General features: G+C 34.4%; 1 protein-coding gene across 2 annotated transcripts in view; it reads right to left on the bottom strand.

The window, feature by feature from the left end:
* Positions 1 to 20,232, bottom strand: part of LOC112826479 (phospholipid-transporting ATPase IB-like) — a 201,985-nt gene that overhangs the window by 40,314 nt on the left and 141,439 nt on the right. For both annotated transcript variants that reach the window (XM_025874613.2, XM_073894758.1), the window contains 3 exons: positions 9,556 to 9,617; positions 6,572 to 6,628; positions 3,746 to 3,853 (listed from right to left, as the gene is read on the bottom strand). In XM_025874613.2, the coding sequence (XP_025730398.1) occupies positions 3,746 to 3,853; positions 6,572 to 6,628; positions 9,556 to 9,617 (227 nt within the window). The remainder of the gene's footprint in view (positions 1 to 3,745; positions 3,854 to 6,571; positions 6,629 to 9,555; positions 9,618 to 20,232) is intronic.

The following is a 20,232-nucleotide window of genomic DNA, read 5'->3' as shown; positions in this document are numbered from 1 at the left end:
CCTGGTTCCATACAAATTTTAGGATTATTTGTTGTAGTTCTGTGAAAAATACTGTTGGTATTTTGTTAGGGATTGCACTAAATGTGCTGATTGTTTTGGGTGATACATTTTAACAGTATGTGTTCTCCCAATCCATGAGCACGGAATATCTTCCCATTTGTTTGTCATCTTCAATTTCTTTCATCAATGTTATATAGTTTTCAGAGTACAGACCTGTCACCTCCTTGGTTAAGTTTATTCCTGGGTATTATTTTTGGTGCAATTGTAAGTGGATTGTTTTCTTAATTTCTCTTTCTGCTACTTCATTATTAGCATATAGAAATGCAACTGATTTCTGTATATTAATTTTGTATCCTGTGACCTTACTGAATTCATTTACCTGTTCCAGTAGTTTTTTTTGGTGGAGTCCTCAGGGTATTCTGTATATAGTATCATGTCATTTGCAAATAGTGACAGTTTTACTTCTTCCTTACCAATTTGTGTGTCTTTTATTTTTCTTGTCTGATTGCTGTGGCTAGGGCTTCCAGTACTATGTTGAATAGAAGTGGTGAGAGTGGATATGCTTGTCTTATTCCTGATCTTAGGGAAAAAGCTCTATTTTTCACTAAAATTCTCAATTTTAATGCAGAATTTATGACAATATAAATATTCTCTCCTAAAATAGGAACAAAATGAGCTTATCACCATTCCCTTACTACAGTACTTACTTCACCACATTTATGAATTAGGGCTCATTTAAATATTATTTAAAGAAGCTTATCAAGGCATGATTGGCTTACAATATACTGAACATAAAATTTGACAGACATGTCAAATTAAAGTGAACAATTTGACATGTTTGACATACATTATGGTAATAAGATCATTACCACAATCAAGAATATATCTAGCACCCCAGGAGTCTCCTTATCCTGCAATGTGAGCATTCCTTCCTGCCCTTCCCTGCCACATACCACCCAGCACCCTGTCTCCAGTTAACCACTGGTCTGCTTTCTGCCACTATAAATTTGTTGGGAATTTTTATAAACAGATCCATACAGTTTGCAAACTTTTTGGCCTGGTTTATTTCTTTTAACATAATTATTTTGAGAGCCATCCATGTCGTTGTATGGGTCAATAGTTTTTTTGTTTCCTTTTTATTGCTGAATAATAGTCTATTGTATGGTGATTTGTCTTTTCATTCACCTGTCCAATGCACTTTTGGGTTGTTTCTAGTTTTGGCCATTGCAAACAAAGTTGCTATGAATATTCATGTTCAAGTCTTTGTGTGGACATATGCCTTCACAGGGAGTGGAATGACAGGGTCTTATGTACATGTACGTTACACCTTTATGAAACTGCCGAACTGCTTTCCAAATCAGTTGTACCATTTTACATTCTTATGAGCAGCATATGAGAGTTGCGATTGCTCCACATCCTCAGCAACATTTGGTGTTGACATTTTTATAATTTTAGCCATGCTAATAGTTGCGTGTTGTTATCTCATTTTGGTTTTAATTTGTATTTACCTCATAACTAATGATGTTGAGCATCTTTTCATTTGCTTTTTATTCCTATATATTCTTTGGTGAAGTATCTATTTGAATATTTTGCCCATTGTATAATTTGGTCATTTTATCTTTATTATTTACTTTCTTCTTCTCAGTTGGGTTTCATTTGTCCTTTTTCTAGTTCCTTAATGTGGAAGCTAGGGCTGTTTATTTGAAAACATTCTTTTTTACAGATATAGTGCTAAAAATTTCCCTCTAAGTACATCAGCTGCATCTTATAAATTTTGATACATCATGTTTTCATTTTCATTTAGTTCATAATGTCCAATTTCCTCTCTGACATATAAATGAAGTATGGCAATTGCCCTTAACTCCTGGACTGACTTTTAAATTTTTTAAAGGATTTTCTTTATTTGAAAGAGAGAGGGAGAGTGCACGCAGAAGCAGGGGAAGCAACAGGCAGAGGAAGAGGAAGAAGCAGGCTCCCTGCTGAGCAGGGAGCCCAACATGGGGCTTGATCTCAGGACCCTGGGATCATAACCTGAGCTGAAGGCAGATGCTTAACTGCCTGAACCACCCAGTCACCCCTGGACTGACTTTTAAGCTGTGCATGAGTATATTGAGACTTTCAGAGACTCAGCAGAAAACAGATAGCAGGTTGAAAAACCAAGCAAGATTTGGTGCCCACCCAATGTTGGGGAGATAGAGATTGTAGTCTAAATCTTGTCAAGTGGGAATGCTCTTGGTAAATATCCAGTCTTCTTGAGATCCCAGAAAAAGCCATGCCCTAGAACTAAATGCCTCAAATTAGAAGAAAGTACTACACCCTGGAATAAGGCCATGATAGTTAAGGGCAAAACCAAGCTTCAAACTACCCTTGGCCCTATCAAAGTCTTTCCCTGGTTCTGTGCCTACGCCTCTCACTTCTCTATGGCTATGTCTTCTTGAGGGTTTTGTCCCTCAAGTTACAGGCATTTCAGCAGCCTGAAACTCTGAATTCTACCTCCTCCTCCCAGTAAGATCACTGCATTAACTTTGGGCTCCTTTTCTTGTACTGCAAGTTGAGAAATACTCATAGGGAAGATGCCAAGATAAGGAAGGGAAAGGCTTCCCTTCATTCAAGAATCATATCCTCAAGTATTACCTCTGTTGGTTTCTAGCCAATGTCTTCAAATAATTCTTATTTGAAGAAATATTCTAGTTTTTAGAGTTGTTTTTGTCAGGATTTTCCAATACTGGACACTTAGTCGTGGCTGAAACAGGAAGTCTCTTAAAATTCTTATTTCCTGAGAATTGGGCTGACACAGGCCAGGGGTACAAGGATCATCTCTTATTTCCACAGAGAAAGACAGTATGACAGATAGGCAAACAGACAGGGATTGAACTGGGCAACTCTGGACCTGCGTTTCCCTAGCTGGTAACTGACTGACTTTGGACCAAGGTTATTTCTAGTCCTACAATCATGTGATTCTGTGATTCATATCTAAGCATCACAGGCCTAATCCTCCATTATAAGTATAAACAAAGTAGAATTTAGAAATATGTAAAAAATTGTAAAAGTCTAAAAACTATATCACTTCTGAGGTTTGATATAAGCAAAGTAACAGTTTCATGAAACTTTAAAATATTTAGAAGCTGGAGCTTCTGGAGCTCCAAGGAATGTGAATTCTGGTTAAACATTTCAAATAAAAATGTTTTCATGGGTGCCTGGGTGGCTCAGTCAGTTAAGCGTCTGCCTTTGGCTCAGGTTATGATCCCAGGGTCCTGGGAATGAGTCCTGCTTTGGGCGGGGCCTGCTTCTCTCTCTCCCTCTGCCTGCCGCTCTGCCTACTTGTGCTCTCTATCTCTCTGTCAAACAAACAAATAAAATCTTAAAATGTTTTCTTATTTGTCATGTGTCCTTTCCAAGTACCAAATAGCACATAGCACATTACATAAAAAATATAATTACAGTATTAGCTATTTTGGATGATCCTGAAGTGATTATAGCTTTTATCAGTTATGCACAAAAGATAAAAAGTTTGGAAACCATGGTTAACATATATAGTTTGAGGTAATGAGATTTTAGATAAAATAATACTTAAAACATCAACCAGAATTTAGCTGGATCACCAACTATTTCTAATTGCGTTGATTTTTTTCTTCTCTTTCCAAATCACTCTGAGAGCAGATAACATAAGCTTTTACTATTAACAAACATAAGTTTTCAAAAGGGATGTAAAGTATACTCACCACTGACAATTAATAAAACTAACCTGTCCTCTCATTTCAGGAGCAATAGGAATGGTGGGCCATACGAAAGAGTAAATTGCCAAAAACACCAGCCATATAAGTATGCTTCCCCAAATGGCCAAATGACTAAACTGCAGAAAGAAAAATATTACAGAAACACTTCAAGCTTTTCCATTTAAAAGAAAAAAATAACTATCAACTGACAAAATCATTTGTCTAGGCCATATGTATTCAGATGAAGAAAATTATAATCTTTTGATTTCTTGATACTTGAGACTTCCTTTCTAACATATTTTGCTGTGGATTCAAGGAGCCATTGTTTAAAGTATCTAAAACAACTGTACCTTGTCACCTAAGCCAAGTGATATTTAATGTCTTCAGTGAAACTGTCAACTCTCAATCAGAATTGGTTCATACAATTGATAGGTTATTCAATGAGACTTCTGCTTCTGCCCACTTATTAAAACAAAGATCTCTTCAGAAAAAAAAGTTTGAACAGAAATCATTAAGAGGGCTAAAAATTTGACCCTATCGTATCTGTTCTGCATGAATAATTCTGGGACAATGGCAGAAGTTGTGACTCTTAGTTTGAAACTGGAAGGTTTTCTGTGCATATCAAGTGTGTATATCATTCAGATTGAGGGTGTTGGCTGAAGGATCACTGTCTGTGCCTGGGGCTGGGAACTGTGACAAATTCTTAATGGTTAATGCTAAGGAGGTAGGTCCTTCTGTTGAACTGATCTGTTGCCTTGTACGATTTGTGTTAGCAGAGGAATCATAAGGAAAATGAATAGGAGACCTCTGTTCTAAACCTGGCTGTGCTGGGCACCTCAGAGTTACCATCTGTGTATAAATCAGTGATTTGAGAGACAAGATGATTTCTTAAGAGCTCAAGTGCTCTCATCCTATTAGGTACTGCTCATTACTTAATCCTATCTGAAAAACAAAAATGAGGAAAAAAACCCGATCTGCTATTTTCTCAGAGTATTTATTTTTACTTCTTTATGAGTCATTTTCAAAGGCAGTTTTTTAGACTCTTTAGAAATAATCTCTTAATCATGGAACACTACATCAAAAACTAATGATGTAATGTATGGTGATTAACATAACATAATAATAAAAAAAGAATCTCTTAGAGAATTTCTCTCTCATTAAATAGAACTGGTCTCCTGAGGGCTCTTTCTTGTGATCATGCAGGAGATGATGGAGAAGAGAATCAGCTCAAGACTGTGAGCTTTAAATTTTTCAAGCACTTCAGTGTATTTTCATGTAACCATTCCCTTATTGTTGGCATTAACACATGGGCTGCAATGCAAGGCATTTTTTGCGGCTTAAAAAGAATTTTCAGGTCGGTTTCCATCAGGACCATCACCTTGGGGGCAGCAGCAAGCCACCATTGCTGCTCTGAGATATATTTTGTTATCTCTCTCTGCCCTGGCTCATTCTCTGAACTAAACAGTGGCTGCCAGCACTCTTCTCCAGTGAAGAAGTACGGGCTCCCTCCTCGACCTTCCCCATGGGGTAGAGTAGCCTATGACCAAAATTGAAAACCAGTCCCTTTTCTTTCCTGCCCCAGTTCCCAGGTTCCTTCCTAACCAGCATGTGAGCTGGAGGGCAGGAGCCTGGTAGCTCATAGGCCAGAAGAGTTTTGTTAAGTCTGTTTTGGCCTTAAAATACTACCTTATTCATAAATGAGATTCACCATATGCAGATTGTGTAGGTGATCATGGATCAAACACTCTTACCGAAGAGAATTTAACAATAATTAAAAGGAGGAATAGAAAATCATCGTTTGTGTTACCTTAAGGCAGTATAATACACACAACTGGTGTGTCTTATGTATTGCTAATAAAATGTTTTTGTTCAGAATGCTTCAGTCCCAACATTGTGTTGATGTTGCATTAGGGAGAGGGACAGTAAGAACTCTATACATTGGAGAAGAAATACACGATATGCTACGTAATCTAAGCTCTCCAAAGGTGACAGGCTGATAAAAATTCATTTTGTCTCATAAACTTTTGAGTACAACTTGGAAAACAACTTATTTTTATGGGTATATGTGTGTATATGTACTTACATACAGATTCACTTAAATTATTCAGCAGTTCATAAAAACATTCTACATATCAGAAGTTCTACTTTTAATAGTATCCTAGGGAAATTATTACTCATGTCTGTAAGTACACGCATATTTGTGTTCATAACAGTACTGATTATATATTATTTATAGTAACAGAAATTAAAACAATTATTCTAAAAATAATGTAAATAATAAGCATCCAGGTGATACAATATTATATAGTGAGATATAAATATTAAAGATATAGAAAAATGTTAAAGATCTAGTATTAAGTGAAAAAAGCAAATTACAAAATATTAGGTACCTTAGAATTCTCTTTTTATGAAAAGAAAACCAAGCCAAACCAAGCACATGTAAAACAAAGGCTGAAAGAATAGAACAAAAACTAAAATGTCCATGTCACTGATACAGAAAGGTATGGGTAATTTGTATTTCTTTCTTTTTCTGTTTTTGCTAAATTTTCCACTATCATTCTGTTCCTTGATAATAACAATGAATTAAGGATCTCATGTAATGATAATGTAAGAATCTCTAATGTCATGATAAATTGAATCTATTTCTAAGATGTAAGGCAGGGAAATGAATATTTTAAAGACATTAGATTGCTAATATGCCACCATCCAGTTTAAATCACTTGACTATGCAAAACAAAAGAAGGTAAAATATGAAGACCAGGAAAGAAAATGCTTACTACTTTTCTAAACCTTAAAAGTAAATCAACATGCAAACAACTATACTGGATTAAGGAAATACCCTCAAGAATACTCACTTTATTCCAAGATAGTGTCTCCAAACCAGCTTTCAGACAGACAGTAACAATTACATACTGTGCACGGAGATGAGAAGGGGAAACAGATTGGAAAAATGTATTAAAATTTCCACTAGAATCCATGTTACCTCACTCCCTCCCTGATTCCTCCCATCCATTCCTGTTCTCCATGTCCAGTGAATTCTGGTTTCATAGGTTTTGCTAGGTTTTAATTGAGGACAGAATGTAGTACTTTTCAATAAATGTTTCGTATTTAGAAGCCCTTTTAACATGACAAAAATCATGTTTATATCATATATATATTTATATTTTTTATAAATAGCACGGAAAATTTCTTTCTCATTAGAAATCCAAGTGCTATTGATAAAAAGCACAGTTGAACAGGGTAGATTGAAATCATCATAAAGAACATTTTGGCTATTCTTGGCCTTTTGCATTTCATATATACATATTTTAGAAATAGCCCGTCAGGCACTTGGGGCTTTTGACTGGGATTATAATGAATCTATAAATCAATTTGAGGAGAGCTGACTTCCTCATAGTATTGAGTATTCCAACTAATGAGCATGGTATATTTCTCCATTTAGATGTTCTTAATGTCTCCAATAAAGTCTTCTAATTTTCCTCAGAGGTCTTGGACATCATTTTTTAAATTTGTTTATGTTTTTCCTTTGTTGGATACTATGGTAAAATAGTATATAAATTTTTTTATTTTCTAAATATTTGCTGCTGGTATGTTGAAATATAATTGGTTTTTTAAAACATTGGCCAATATCCAGCAAATTGCCAACCTCTTTTATTAATTGTGATATTTTATTTGTAGAATTTTTTGTATTTTTTGTGTACACTTGTATCACCTCTGATTTAAAACCAATTTTTCCCCTTGCTAAGACTTGTGCTCCTTTTCTCATCTTCTTATTGTGTTGGTTAGTAACTCCTCCACAGTGTTGGAGAGAGGCGGTAATACTGAGCAACTTTCTTAATCTCAAAAAAAAAAAAAAAAAAGCCCTAAGTGTTTCATTAAGTATGATTTTGTCACAGTGTGGGTTCCTGTGCAACAGATGTGTGACGTACACTGAGTGTTTAAAGTCCTACTTTTGAAGCAGACTTTATGTCCACTCCCTAGCTCTAGATTCAGCATCCCAGCTAGCCTCCATCATCTCATCTAAACTATTCCAAAACCTTAAAGGTGCCCAAGCACTGGCCTCTACCTACTGCTCCAAGTTCATCTTCGCCATTATCCTGAACCTCCCTTGCCCAACACACGTTCACACTGTGCTCTAGTTCCATTGGCCTTCTTTAATTCTCTGAAAGCATTAGGGTGGACTCTACCTCCCTGGAGGTTTACTGTATTCCTCCAGGCACTATCTTTGGGCCTAGTACTTCCTCAAACCCACTGGCACTGGGAACAGTGTATCATGAAGGCTGAGTTAATGACCTCACCATGCTGACCCTGCCAACTCTACCATCTCTCCTTTGGCATCTCATATTTAGCATTGGTCTAGTCCCCTTTCCTTCTTTAATTGCTACGCTAAATTTATTTTGCTATAATTTGTTGGTGGTGGTTTTACTATCTATACTTTTTTTTTGCCTTGGGAGATAGAGATTCCATGAGATCAATTTACTCTGGCATCTTAAGGACTATCTTGTACCTTTGTATATATGCATGCATGTCTGTATGTGAGGAGGTCCGAAAAGAAAGAAATTTGCTGTATGAGTATGTCCAAATAAATAAGACACTACTATCTAACCACATTTGATGTTTAGGACTATATAATATAGAGTTAAAAGCCACACCCAATAACATGAAATAATAAAGACAACCAGCTAAAGTGAAAAGAGGCAATTTGCCAATAAATTGCTTCTTACATAGAAGAAAACATGAGGAAAAATGGTTTGTAGTTTTCTTGTTCCAACATATGTTGTTAAAAGGAATAACATGCAGAGGGATATGTTTCTACTTGCATACAAAAGGGATAACATACAGTTAAATACACATCTATAATTTTAGGAATTATGAGTTAAATTAGTGGCAGACACAAAACTCAGAAGCCATAAAGCAAAATATCAATAAATTTAACTACAGAAAACTAATCGGAAGAATATATGTGTGACAAAAATGCCATGAAAAGTGAAAATGTAAAACAGAATATATTTTTGTAACAAATGTGAGAAAAAAAATTAACATCCTTAACATATAAATATCTACTACTAATAATAAAAAGACCAACAAAATAATAGGACTGCTAAAGTAATTCAATAAGCCTTCACAAAAGAAGAAATGAAAGTGGTTTTTCATGAAAATATGCTTTTCTTCAAGGCAAAAACTGTGATAGAATACCATTTTACCTACTAGATCAAAAAGTGTGATAAGACTAACACCCATAGGGGCTTAGGGAAACTGATATTCTTATAACTAGTTGTTATAAGAAGAACCTCTCTAGGGGATAATTTAGTAATGATTTTCAAAATTCACAATACTCTCTGATCCAGCAATTACACTTCTAGAAATTTATCCTACAGATATACTTACTCATGGGCATAAAGGATAATCTTTGCAGCATTGTTGGCAATGGCAAAGGACCCCAAACAATCTCAAGGTCCACTAATAGGAGACTGGCTAAATAAATAGTGGTGAGTTAGTCATATAAGCAGACCTGAAAGAATGAAATAGATATTTATGGGCTGGCTTGAAGCCATCACCAAGGCATATTGTATAGTGAAAAAACAAGATATAGAAGGCACCTCCCTACCTGTACAAAAAAGGGAGGACATATACATTTGTTAAATGTATTTCATATTTCTAGAAATTATACATATACTCCCACACATATACACACATGCATATGCAACCACTGTAATAGTTCCTTTTTGGAAAAGGTATTGGAGCATGAGGCAGAATTAAAATTTATGAAATTCTTATAATGCTTGAATTTTTCAATTAAAAACTAGAAAAAGTGATTGAATCATATGGGTGATCTTACCGTATAAATAAAATTTCCAAGAAACAAATAGTCTGTAGTGTGACCCCCTTGTAAGACCATATCTGAAAAATGGAAAAAGTCATTTTTTTATCTTTATAGAGTCTGAAACATAGATTTGAATTTATTTTTATCAAAGGAACCCATACTGGCCACCAAAAATGTTTCTCAATAATTGGTCATATTTCTAAAGTGACAACAATGCTTGCTTTGCCTGTCACAATTGTGACATTTTTCTATTTCTTACTCTCTCCAAAGACATACTGAGCAAAAAATGAGTAAATAAATTACAAGGAGTACATGAATGTGATTATGAAACCTAGTTTTACATGCATATAAACCATCTGGCAAATTGAAAGCCCAAACAATCTCGTGAGTGATGCTAGGAAACAAGGTTAGGATTCTAAGCATTTTAAAATCACACTTTTCACTCTTTTTCTTTTCCAGGATTACTAAAATAATCAACCTAACAGATAATTTAAATTTACAATGGAATTTCATATTCTCTTATTGCTAAGTCTGCTATAACTTATGAATTTCATTCTGTATAAAGGGTGAAAACTATCTCAAGATTAGGATGATTTTTTCACTTATTTTCACTTTTTAAAATTCTCAAATATATACTTGTGCTTCTGGTCCTGGTTGATATGGAAATGTGGGGGTGCAAATTCCTGATCCTAATACCAATTCAGAAGCTCACATATTCCATTTTCTCTTGATTTAGAACCCACTAAAATACACAAAGCTCATACTCTTTCTTAAACTTATCTGCAGTGGAATATTAAGGCATCTCATTGCCAGAAACTGTAGGTAAATATGTGGGCCAGGTTAGACCAGCTAGGGAAGTGACAATCAAGAGCCTGAATTGTGTACAGACTTAACTTGCTGAGTTTTAACGGGAACAGAGTGATAGTATAGATGAGAACAATCTTGCAATTGACTAGAAACAGGGAGAAAACTGCTTAGAAAGCCCATAGTAGTGAGTTATGTTGTCCAGATGCATATTCTCAAAGGGAAGAGAGAAATTATAAGCTTTGTTGGGACAAAAGGGAAACTTCCAGTTTGCACATGGTGATGTGAAACAAATTCTTTTCCTTCCGGATATTGTGCAAAATCAATGGTGCAAACAGAGAAAACCTCCACAGAATCTATGTCAGGGAAACTCTGAGACAAAAAATCCACAGTCTCAGAAAGCTAATGAGGGCTTCCAAGCAGCTAAGGTGAGCAGAAACTATGCTTGGTGATGATAAAAGCACCAGGGCAAAGGAAATACCAAGCTGGCTGATGGTAGCAGACCTCAGAAATATCAGCAAAAATACTCTCCTTGAAAGAACCTTCCTCCAGTAGCTGGGAAATAAAAATCTAATTTCTTGAGGAATAATATAAAAGGCACAGCATCCATAAAAACAGACTATAGGAAAAAAGGCAGGGTATTCTATTCTATGTGATTTGTGTGGTTACTGTTCACTACACTATAAATTTGCCTAATGTATGTGTTTGAAATTGGTTTGAAATCAGGGGCTCCTGGGTGGCCCAGTCAGTTTAGCATCCCACTGTTGATTTCAGCTCAGGTTATGATCTCAGGGTCGTGAGATGGAGCCCCACATTGGGCTTTGCACTCAGCACAGAGTCTGCCTGAGATTCTCTCTCTCCCTCTCCCCCTGCCTCTCCCCCATCCATGCTATAAATAAATAAATAAATAAAATCTTTAAACTGAAAAAAAATTGGTTGAAAGCAAATTAAAAGAAGAGCACCAAAACTTATAAAGTATACTCACCAAGGGATTAAAAAAAAAAACTATTACAACTAGCCAACAAAGAAATGATTGGAGAAGTCAGAGCAAAAAGACTTATTGTGAGCATTTTATATATTTAACTATAGAATTAAAATAAAGCAAAAACAAAAAATACGGTGCTAAAACGATCAATCTGATTATAATTATTCAATGCCAGACACTGTGGGAATGATGCAATTTATATAAGATCCAGGGATACAGGTTATTTAGATGGGAAGTAGAGTAAGTTTGCAGATTTTCTCATCTATAATTGGGAGTCTAAAAAATATTCAAAGCTAACAAGTAATGGAATTACAAGTTTATGTAAAGTATACAAGTATGCCATGTTCAAGATAATGGGTTGCTAGAGGGAAGGGAGATGGAAAGATGGGAAACATAATTTTATCATACTTGGAAACCAATGGATTTGTCCAAAGAAACAGCACTGTCTATATAAACTTATAATAAAAATAAGCATAAAGAAAAAAATTCAAACCTTCTTGGATACCACAAGGCAACACACAAAAAACCCACAAAGAAAGCCAGGCACATAAAGATTAGAAAAGTATATTAAAACAGGAAATGCAAAGTCAAATGAGATATTGCAAACAAAAACCCATTTTTTAAAAAATGACTCTCCAATTGTGTCTCAAAAACAAAACCCAATTCTATGCTGTATACAAGCAACAGACCTAAAAAAAAGTAATTCATAAAGTTTGAAAAGTAAATTACAGGCATGGAAAATACAAATTCAAAGCACAAAAATGATATTAATATTAAGAAATCGAGGCTGAAAAGAACGAAGCCAGACAAAGAAGAGAACTTTGTAATGCCAAATGGTACAGGTTGCAATGAATATGAAACAACTAGAAATACTGGTGCAACAAATAACATACATTTCTAAACTATAAATTATGAGAAATTAAAAGGGAAACAAATATGTTAGTAGTAGTAGACTTTACCTTACCTTTCTCAGTACATGACAGACTAGTGACAAAAGAAAAAAAATTAGAAAGATCAGGACTTTTTCTTTTACCTATGAAGAAGCAACAGTAATTTTCCTCTTGCTATAATCAATTAGAAAGTTGAACAAAACATATGAAATATTTTTTTCAGACACTGGCTAAAAAGCACAGGGTTGTGATCCCTGAGAGAAGGGTAAACAATTAGGTGAGACCTACCACTGCCCTTGCTTCATACTTGGAGGCAATTTCTGGTGATGAGAAAGAGATTGGACTTTAGACAGGCCAAGATGGCTGGAATTTGCAGAAGTGAACACTGGAAATGAGAGAACAATGCTGAGAATGAGCTCCAGAAAGTCACATGGGATCTTCATAAGTGGCTGAATGCCAATCTGCATACGTGTACTGAGAAATTTCACAAGGTCACCAACAAGCAATTACTGTGGAAAACCAAATTACCACAGAACTGCAAGTTGAAAATTGCCAGATCTAATATAAAGCTAGGGTTTACTCAAATTTCCATGGGCCAAAATAAAGAGACATCATTAATATATGAAGCATTCAGTAGACACCCAAGAAGAGAGAACCTTTGTAGAGGAACTAAATTACTTCTATAGTAAAAGATACTCTACAAGACTCAAGAAAAACAGATCTTAGAAGGATCAAACTGTTCATAGGGAATGTAACTGCTGGCCAAAACAAAGTCAATATTTAAATGTATACCACAAAAAAACATTCAGCAGCATAAAATTCACAATGCCCAGTCTCCATTATAAAATTATGATATATGAAGAAGCAAAATTTTGACCCATAGCAGGGGAAAATTGGTAATAGAACCAACACAGAAATAACAGACATGTTGGAATTAGCAGAAAAATCTCTAAGATAGCTATTATAAGTATCACAATTACACTCAGGCATTTGAAAAAAAAAAGAGAAAGGAAAGAGGTAAAGAAGAACTAATTAGAATTTCTAGAGATGAAGAGTATTAACATATGGAAGGAAAATGTCACTGGTTTGATATTACCTTCAGAGAGACTGTTAAATAAAAGATCAGTGAACTTAAAGACATGGCAAAAGAAACTAAAAATGAACCAAAAGAGAAAACAAAGATGGTATAAATGAACAGAGAGGTGGGAAAATATCAAAAGTGTCAACAGATGTGTAGTTGGAGTCCCAGAAGAGAGGAAAAAGACATTTATGAAAAAGCTAACATCATGATTAATGGTAAAAAAATTTTTTTTCCTCCTAAGAGGAAAAAAGCAAACATGTCCACACTCACTACTTTGATTTAACATTATTCTGGAGGTTGTAGATTCTGCATCAGTGCAAGAAAAATAAATGAAAGGAAAGGAAGTAAACCTCTCTTTATTCACAGACAACATGGTTTTATATATAGAAAATCCCAATAAAGCAAAAAAAAAAATAGCTACTAGAACAAATAGTGAATTTAGCAAGGACACAGGATGCAAGTTATTGTAAGAAATAAAAGGTATTTCTATATAGTAACATTGAAAAATTGGAAAATAAGATCTAAAAATGCCATTTATAGTAGCATTCAAAACTTGAATACTGATGGATAAGTTTAACAAAAGATGTGCCAAGACTGTACATTAAAAACTCCAAAACATTCCTGAGAGAAATGAAAGACAACTTAAATCATTGGAGAGATATACTATATTTATGAACTGGAAGACTCAATAATGTTAGAAATGTCAATTTTCCAATTCTCCTGATGTTAATCTATAGATTAAATGCAATTGCAATCCAAATCCCAGTATTTTTAATTAGAATTTGAAAAGCTGATTTTTAATAATTTATATTGAAATTCAAAGGACATGGAATAGCCAAATTTTTTTCAGAGAAGTTATACTACCTGGTTCAGGATTTAAATATAAAGTGCAGTTATCAAGACAGTATGGTCCAAAAATAGACATGTTGATCAATGAAATAGACATCTAGATCAGTGAAACAGATTTCAGATATAGATCCATACATACAGTTTCAAAGATGCCAACATAATTTCATGAGAAAAGCATAATCTTTTCAACAAAAGGTACTGTAACAACTGGACATCAATATGCAACAAATAAATCTCAACTTTGACATCAAACCATAAACGAAAATTAAAATAGATTAGAAAACTAAACATAAAACCTAAAAAGAGAAAACTTCTAAAAGAAAACAGCATTAGTCTTTGTAACGTTGGGGTGGGCAAAGATTTCTTAGGACAAAAAGAAAAGCACAGACCATAAAAATGTTTCAGTAAATTGTACTCAAAATTTAATACTTCTGATTTTAATAATATTAATTAGTCAAGGCATAGATTAAGGGAAAAACTTACAATGTACACATGAAAAAGGACTCTTATTTAGAAAGAACTCTTGCAACTCCCTAAGAAAATAATTCAATTAAGAAGGGGGCAAAGGAATTAAAAAAACTCCTTCAGAGAGGGTATACAAATGACAAACGATCACATGAGAGAGGGTCTATATCATTAGTCATCAGAAGAATGCAAAATAAAATAACAAAGAGCTAGCGTATAAATATTTTAGTGATGTAAACAGTGATACAGGATAAAATGGGGTAAACTTATTCACACTGAATTTCTAATTTTAGATTATTTGATAAGAAACCATCGTACAAGTAAAATTACAGGCCCTGATTTATATATACCCAAGTTGCAAATGGCCTCCCTATATAATGGGCTTCTATGGCAACAGAACCTTTTTCCAAGACACTTCTGTGAGGATCTCGTGCCTGGGTCTTGATCCCTGCCCCCATCACCACTCCTATTTTCCTGCCCTAAGAGCCTATACTACCACAGCTGCTGGTAGAAGATACCCAGCTGCAACTTGCATAAGACCACCTCAATCTCGGAGAACTCAAAGAGGGTAAAAAAAAAAAAAAAAAAAAAAAAAATGTGATATTGAACAGGTCAGTGACACCGTTATAAGTAAATTAAAAATGGAAAATACATCCTAAATTTTAAATAATTGTAATGACCTTTTAGAATAAAATTTTCATTAGCTATAAATCACCAGAAATATAATTAATACTATAGAATACAAAGCATAGTAAAGCATTAAAAAAATGAACATTTTTGAAATATGGAAAATCATCATTCCTTGCCTGTTTGCACTTGTACTAGAGCAGTAATTCCCAAACTTGTCTGTACTTTGGAATATTCTGGTGAGCTTCATAAGCTACTGATGCCTGTGGCCTAACCACAGAGATTGTGATTCAGTTGGTTTGGGGATGGTCTGAGCTTTGGAATTAAAAAAAAAAAAAAAAAAAATCTTCCACCCATTCTAACATACAGATAAGTTTGGGAACTGCTGTAATTAGTAGAAAATGGTAAGGAAGATGGATTTTCTCTCTCTCTCTCTCTCATTATTAATGTCTTGTATTAACAGATTTCATGTGATACAAGTTATAACATAAAGAACACTATGTAGATAACGTATACCTGGTCAGTTACATTTAGTATGACACATTTAGGCTGAATTTACAAAGTAGGAACCTGGAAACACTGGTTGTCACTTCACAATGGTGACTGAGAGTTTGTGATTATGTAGTTTGCTTGCCTGTTGTGTAGAAAATACCTTTAAATTTGAACATGTGTTAAACCTGTTAGTGCCAAAAAAAACTGCACCAGGTGTTGTGAGCAGTTAAATAATTCAGTCCCATTAACTTTTAAGGAAATTGGCAAAGGTTATTTAAGTTAGTTCTCTGTCCCACCCAGAAAGCACAAATAATCAGTAATTGTTTATTCCTTATAGAGAATATGAGGGTGTCGCATGTGTGTGTGTGCACTGGGGAACATGTTAAGTGTCATGAGATGGAAAATTTTCATGAATCTCAGAGAAAAATGCTAAAAAATGAATGTCTTAAAAGGAATTAGCTTGTTTAATACTTGACATTAACAACAATTTCTGTAAAATACTAATTTAGTAAAACCATGGTATTTCTGGTTCTGGATTTGCATTCATTATGGTTCAGATCCCATTCTATATTTTGAGGATGATCTATGATCCCCCAAATATATTTTATTTATTGTATAGTGAGCATTCTTTTCTCTGGACTCTTTGATATAGTATGAAGTTAAGTCTTCATTAACTTTTTTTTTTACCAGATTTATTGAGATATAATTTACATACCATAAATCCACACACTTAAAATGTACAGGTCAATGGCTTTTAGTATATTAACAGAGTCTTGCAACTATCAGCATAATCAATTTTGGAACACTTTCATTCCCCCACAGAAAGAAACCCCAGACCCCTCAGCTGTCACTGCCCATCCCTCCATCCCCCCAGCCTTAGGTGAACACTAATCTATTTTCTGTCTCTATATATTTGCCTGTTCTGGACATTTCCTGTAAATAGACTCACACATTACGTGGTCCTTGTGACTGTCTTCTTTCATTTAGTATAATATTTTCAAGATTCATCACTGTTGTAGCATGATCGGTACTTCATTCCTTTTTATTAACTAACACTATTCCATTGTATGAATGTAGCACACATCCACTGTATATCCATTCATTGATTAATGAACATCTGGGCTGTTATGATTAATGCTGCTATGTTTACAAATTTTTCTGTGGGCATAGATTTTAATTTCTCTTGGGCATGTACTTAGTGTAATTGATGGATAATATGGTAACTCAATGCTTACCCATTACAGGAAGTGCCAGGCTGTTTCCCAAAGCGGCCACACGTTCCTGCCAGCTGTGTATGAGGGTTCCAGTCCCCACATCCTTGCCAGTACTTATTACTATGTGTCATTTTGATTATAGCCATCCTAATGGACAGGAAGTAGTACCTCATTGTGGTTTTAATTTACATTTGTTTAATGATTAATGATGTTGAGCATCTTTTCATGTATTTATTAGTTATTTGTATATCCTTTGGGGGGAAATGTCTATTCAAATCTTTTGTATGTTTTAAAAAATTGGGTCTTTTTGTCTTTTTACTGTTAAGTTGTAAGCATTCTTTATATATCCCAGATAGAAATCTTTGTTATAAATATAATGAGCAAATGCTTTGTTCCATTCCGTGGGTTGTATTTTCATTTTTAATTGAAATATAATTAACATACAATGTTTTATTAGTTTCAGGTATAAAACATTAGACAAGTCTATCCATTACTCACTGCTCACCATGATAAGGGTTAGTCACCATCTGTCACAATACAAGGTTATTACAGTATTATTGACTATATTCTCTATGCTGTATATTTCACCTTTATGGCTTATTTTATAAATGGAAATTTGAACCTTTTAAACCCCTTTCATCTATTTCACCCATCCCCCATCTTCCATCTGGCAACCATGAATTTGTTCTCTGTATTTGTCTGCTTTTTTGTTTCTTTGTCCAGTTGTTTTGTTTTTAGATTCCACATGTAAGTGAAATCATCTAGTATTTGTCTTTCTCTGACTTATTTCATTTAGCATAACACCCTCTATGTCCATCCAGATGTCACAAATGGCAAGATTTTGTTCTTTTTTTATGGTTGAGGTATATTCCATTGTGTGTACGTAAGTGTACCACATCTTCTTTAGTCACCTATGAATGGACACTTGGGTTGCTTCTACATATAAGTAATGCTGCAATAATCATAAAGGTGCATATATCTTTTCAAATTAGTGTTTTTGTTTTCTTTGGGTAAATACCCAGTAGTGGAAAAACTGTGTCATATGGTATTTATATGTTTAGTTTTTGAGGAACCTCCATACTGCTTTCCACACTGGCACCAATTTACATTCCCATCAACAGTGCATAGGGCTCCCTTTTTACCATATCCTCACCAACACTTATATTTTGTCTTTTGGGGATTAGCCATTCTGATTGGTATGAAGCGATAGCTCATTGTGGTTTTGATTTACATTTCCCTGATGATTAGTGATGTTGAGCATCTTTTAATGTGTCAGTCGGCCATTTGTATGTCTTCTTTGGAAAAATGTCTATTTAGGTCTTCTGCCCGTTTTTAATCAGATTGCTTTTTTTATGTTGAGTTGCATAAATTCTTTATATTTTTTGGATATTAACTACTTTTCAGATACATCATTTGCAAATACCTTCTCCCATTTACTAGGTTGCCTTTCGTTGACGGTTACTATTGTTATGTAGTTTTCTTTTTTTGTAGTGTGTTTTTCTGGTTTTGGTATCAGGGCAATACTGACTTCATAGAATGAATTTGGAAGTTTTATTCCTCTATTTTTTTGGACTATTTTGAGAAATAGGTATTAACTCTTCTTTAAATATTGGGTACAAAAATAGGTATTAGGGCTCCTGGGTGGCTCAGTTGGTTAAACGACTGCCTTCGGCTCAGGTCATGATCCTGGGGTCCTGGGATCGAGTCCCACATTGGACTCCCTGCTCAGCAGGTAGCCTGCTTCTCTCTCTGCCTCTGCCTGCCACTCCCCCTGCTTGTGTTCTCTCTCTCTGTCAAATAAAGAAATAAAATCTTTTAAAAAAATAGGTATTAACTCTTCTTTATTGGGTACAATTCACTTGTGAAGCTGTCTGGTCCTGGACTTTTTTTGTTGAGAGATTTTTGATTATTGATTTAATTTCTTTACAAGTAATTGGTCTGTTTAAATTTTCTATTTCTTCTAGATTCAGTTTGGAAGACTGTATATTTCTAGGACTTTATCCATTTATTCTAGGTTGTCCAATTTGTTGGTATATAATATTTCATAATCTCACATTTTTGTATTTGTGTGGTGGTGGTGGTATTTCTCCATTTTGGACTTTGAGTGCTCTCATTTTTTTTCTTAAAGAGTGGCTAAAGGTTTATCCATTTTGTTTATCTTTTCAAAGAACCAGCTCTTGATTTCATTGATTTTGTCTATATTTTTACTTTCTTAATGGTGTCTTCTGATGCACGTTTGTTTTGTTTTGTTTTAAGTCCCATTTACTTATTTTTGTGTTGTTTGTGTTGTGGTGTCATACATCTAAGCATCTTCATCTAACCAAAGTAAAAAATGTTTATCCCTATACATTCTTCTAAGATATATTTATACTTTTAGCTCTTACATTTAGTTCTATAATCTATTTTGAGTTTACTTTTGTGTTTTGTGTCTAGTACACATCCAGATTTATTCTTTTGTAAATGAATATCCACTTATCTCAGAACAATTTTTCAAAAAGACTATTCTTTCCCACCCTCCATTGAATTGCACTGATGTACTTGCTAAATATCACTTAATAAATATGAGGGTTTATTTCTCAATTTTATTCATTGGGAGATATATATATATATATATAATATACCCACATTTATACCAATATTGCATTGTCTTGATTATTGCAGCTTTGGAGTAAGTTTTGAAATCAAGAAGTGTGAGTTCTACAACTTTGTTTTTCTTTTTAAAGGTTGTTTAGCTATTCTGAGTCACTTATGTTTTCATACAAATTTTAGAATCAGCTTGTTCCTTTCTAAAAAGTCAGCTGGAACTTTGAAAAGAATTTAATTGGGCCTCTAGATTGATTTGAGAAGTATTGCCAGCTTATCATTATCACATCATCCAATCCACAAACATGGGCTATCTTTACATTCATTTAAGCCTTCTTTCGTCTTCCAACAATGTTTTGCAATTTTCAAAGTATACCTTTTGCACTTTTGTTAAATTTATTTCTAAGTATTTTCTTCATTTTTCTTCAGTAGTTAATATAATTGTTTTCTTAATGTCATTTTCTGTCTTATTTCTGTTGTATAGAAATAAAATGGATTTTAAGGGCACCTGGGTGGCTCAGTTGGTTGGGCGACTGCCTTCAGCTCAGGTCATGATCCTGGAGTCCCGGGATCGAGTCCCGCATCAGGCTCCCTGCTCAGCAGGGAGTCTGCTTCTCCCTCTGACCTTCCTCCCTCTCCTGCTCTCTCTCTACCATTCTCTCTCTCAATAAATAAATAAAAATCTTAAAAAAAAAGAAATAA

Source organism: Callorhinus ursinus, unplaced genomic scaffold (genome assembly GCF_003265705.2).
Source record: "Callorhinus ursinus isolate GAN/ISIS: 27379988/994484 unplaced genomic scaffold, GSC_fseal_2.0 scaffold7, whole genome shotgun sequence".
Classification (NCBI taxonomy): domain Eukaryota; kingdom Metazoa; phylum Chordata; class Mammalia; order Carnivora; family Otariidae; genus Callorhinus; species Callorhinus ursinus.
Note: the sequence above shows the minus strand (reverse complement) of the source record. Positions and strands in the feature narration are given on the sequence as shown.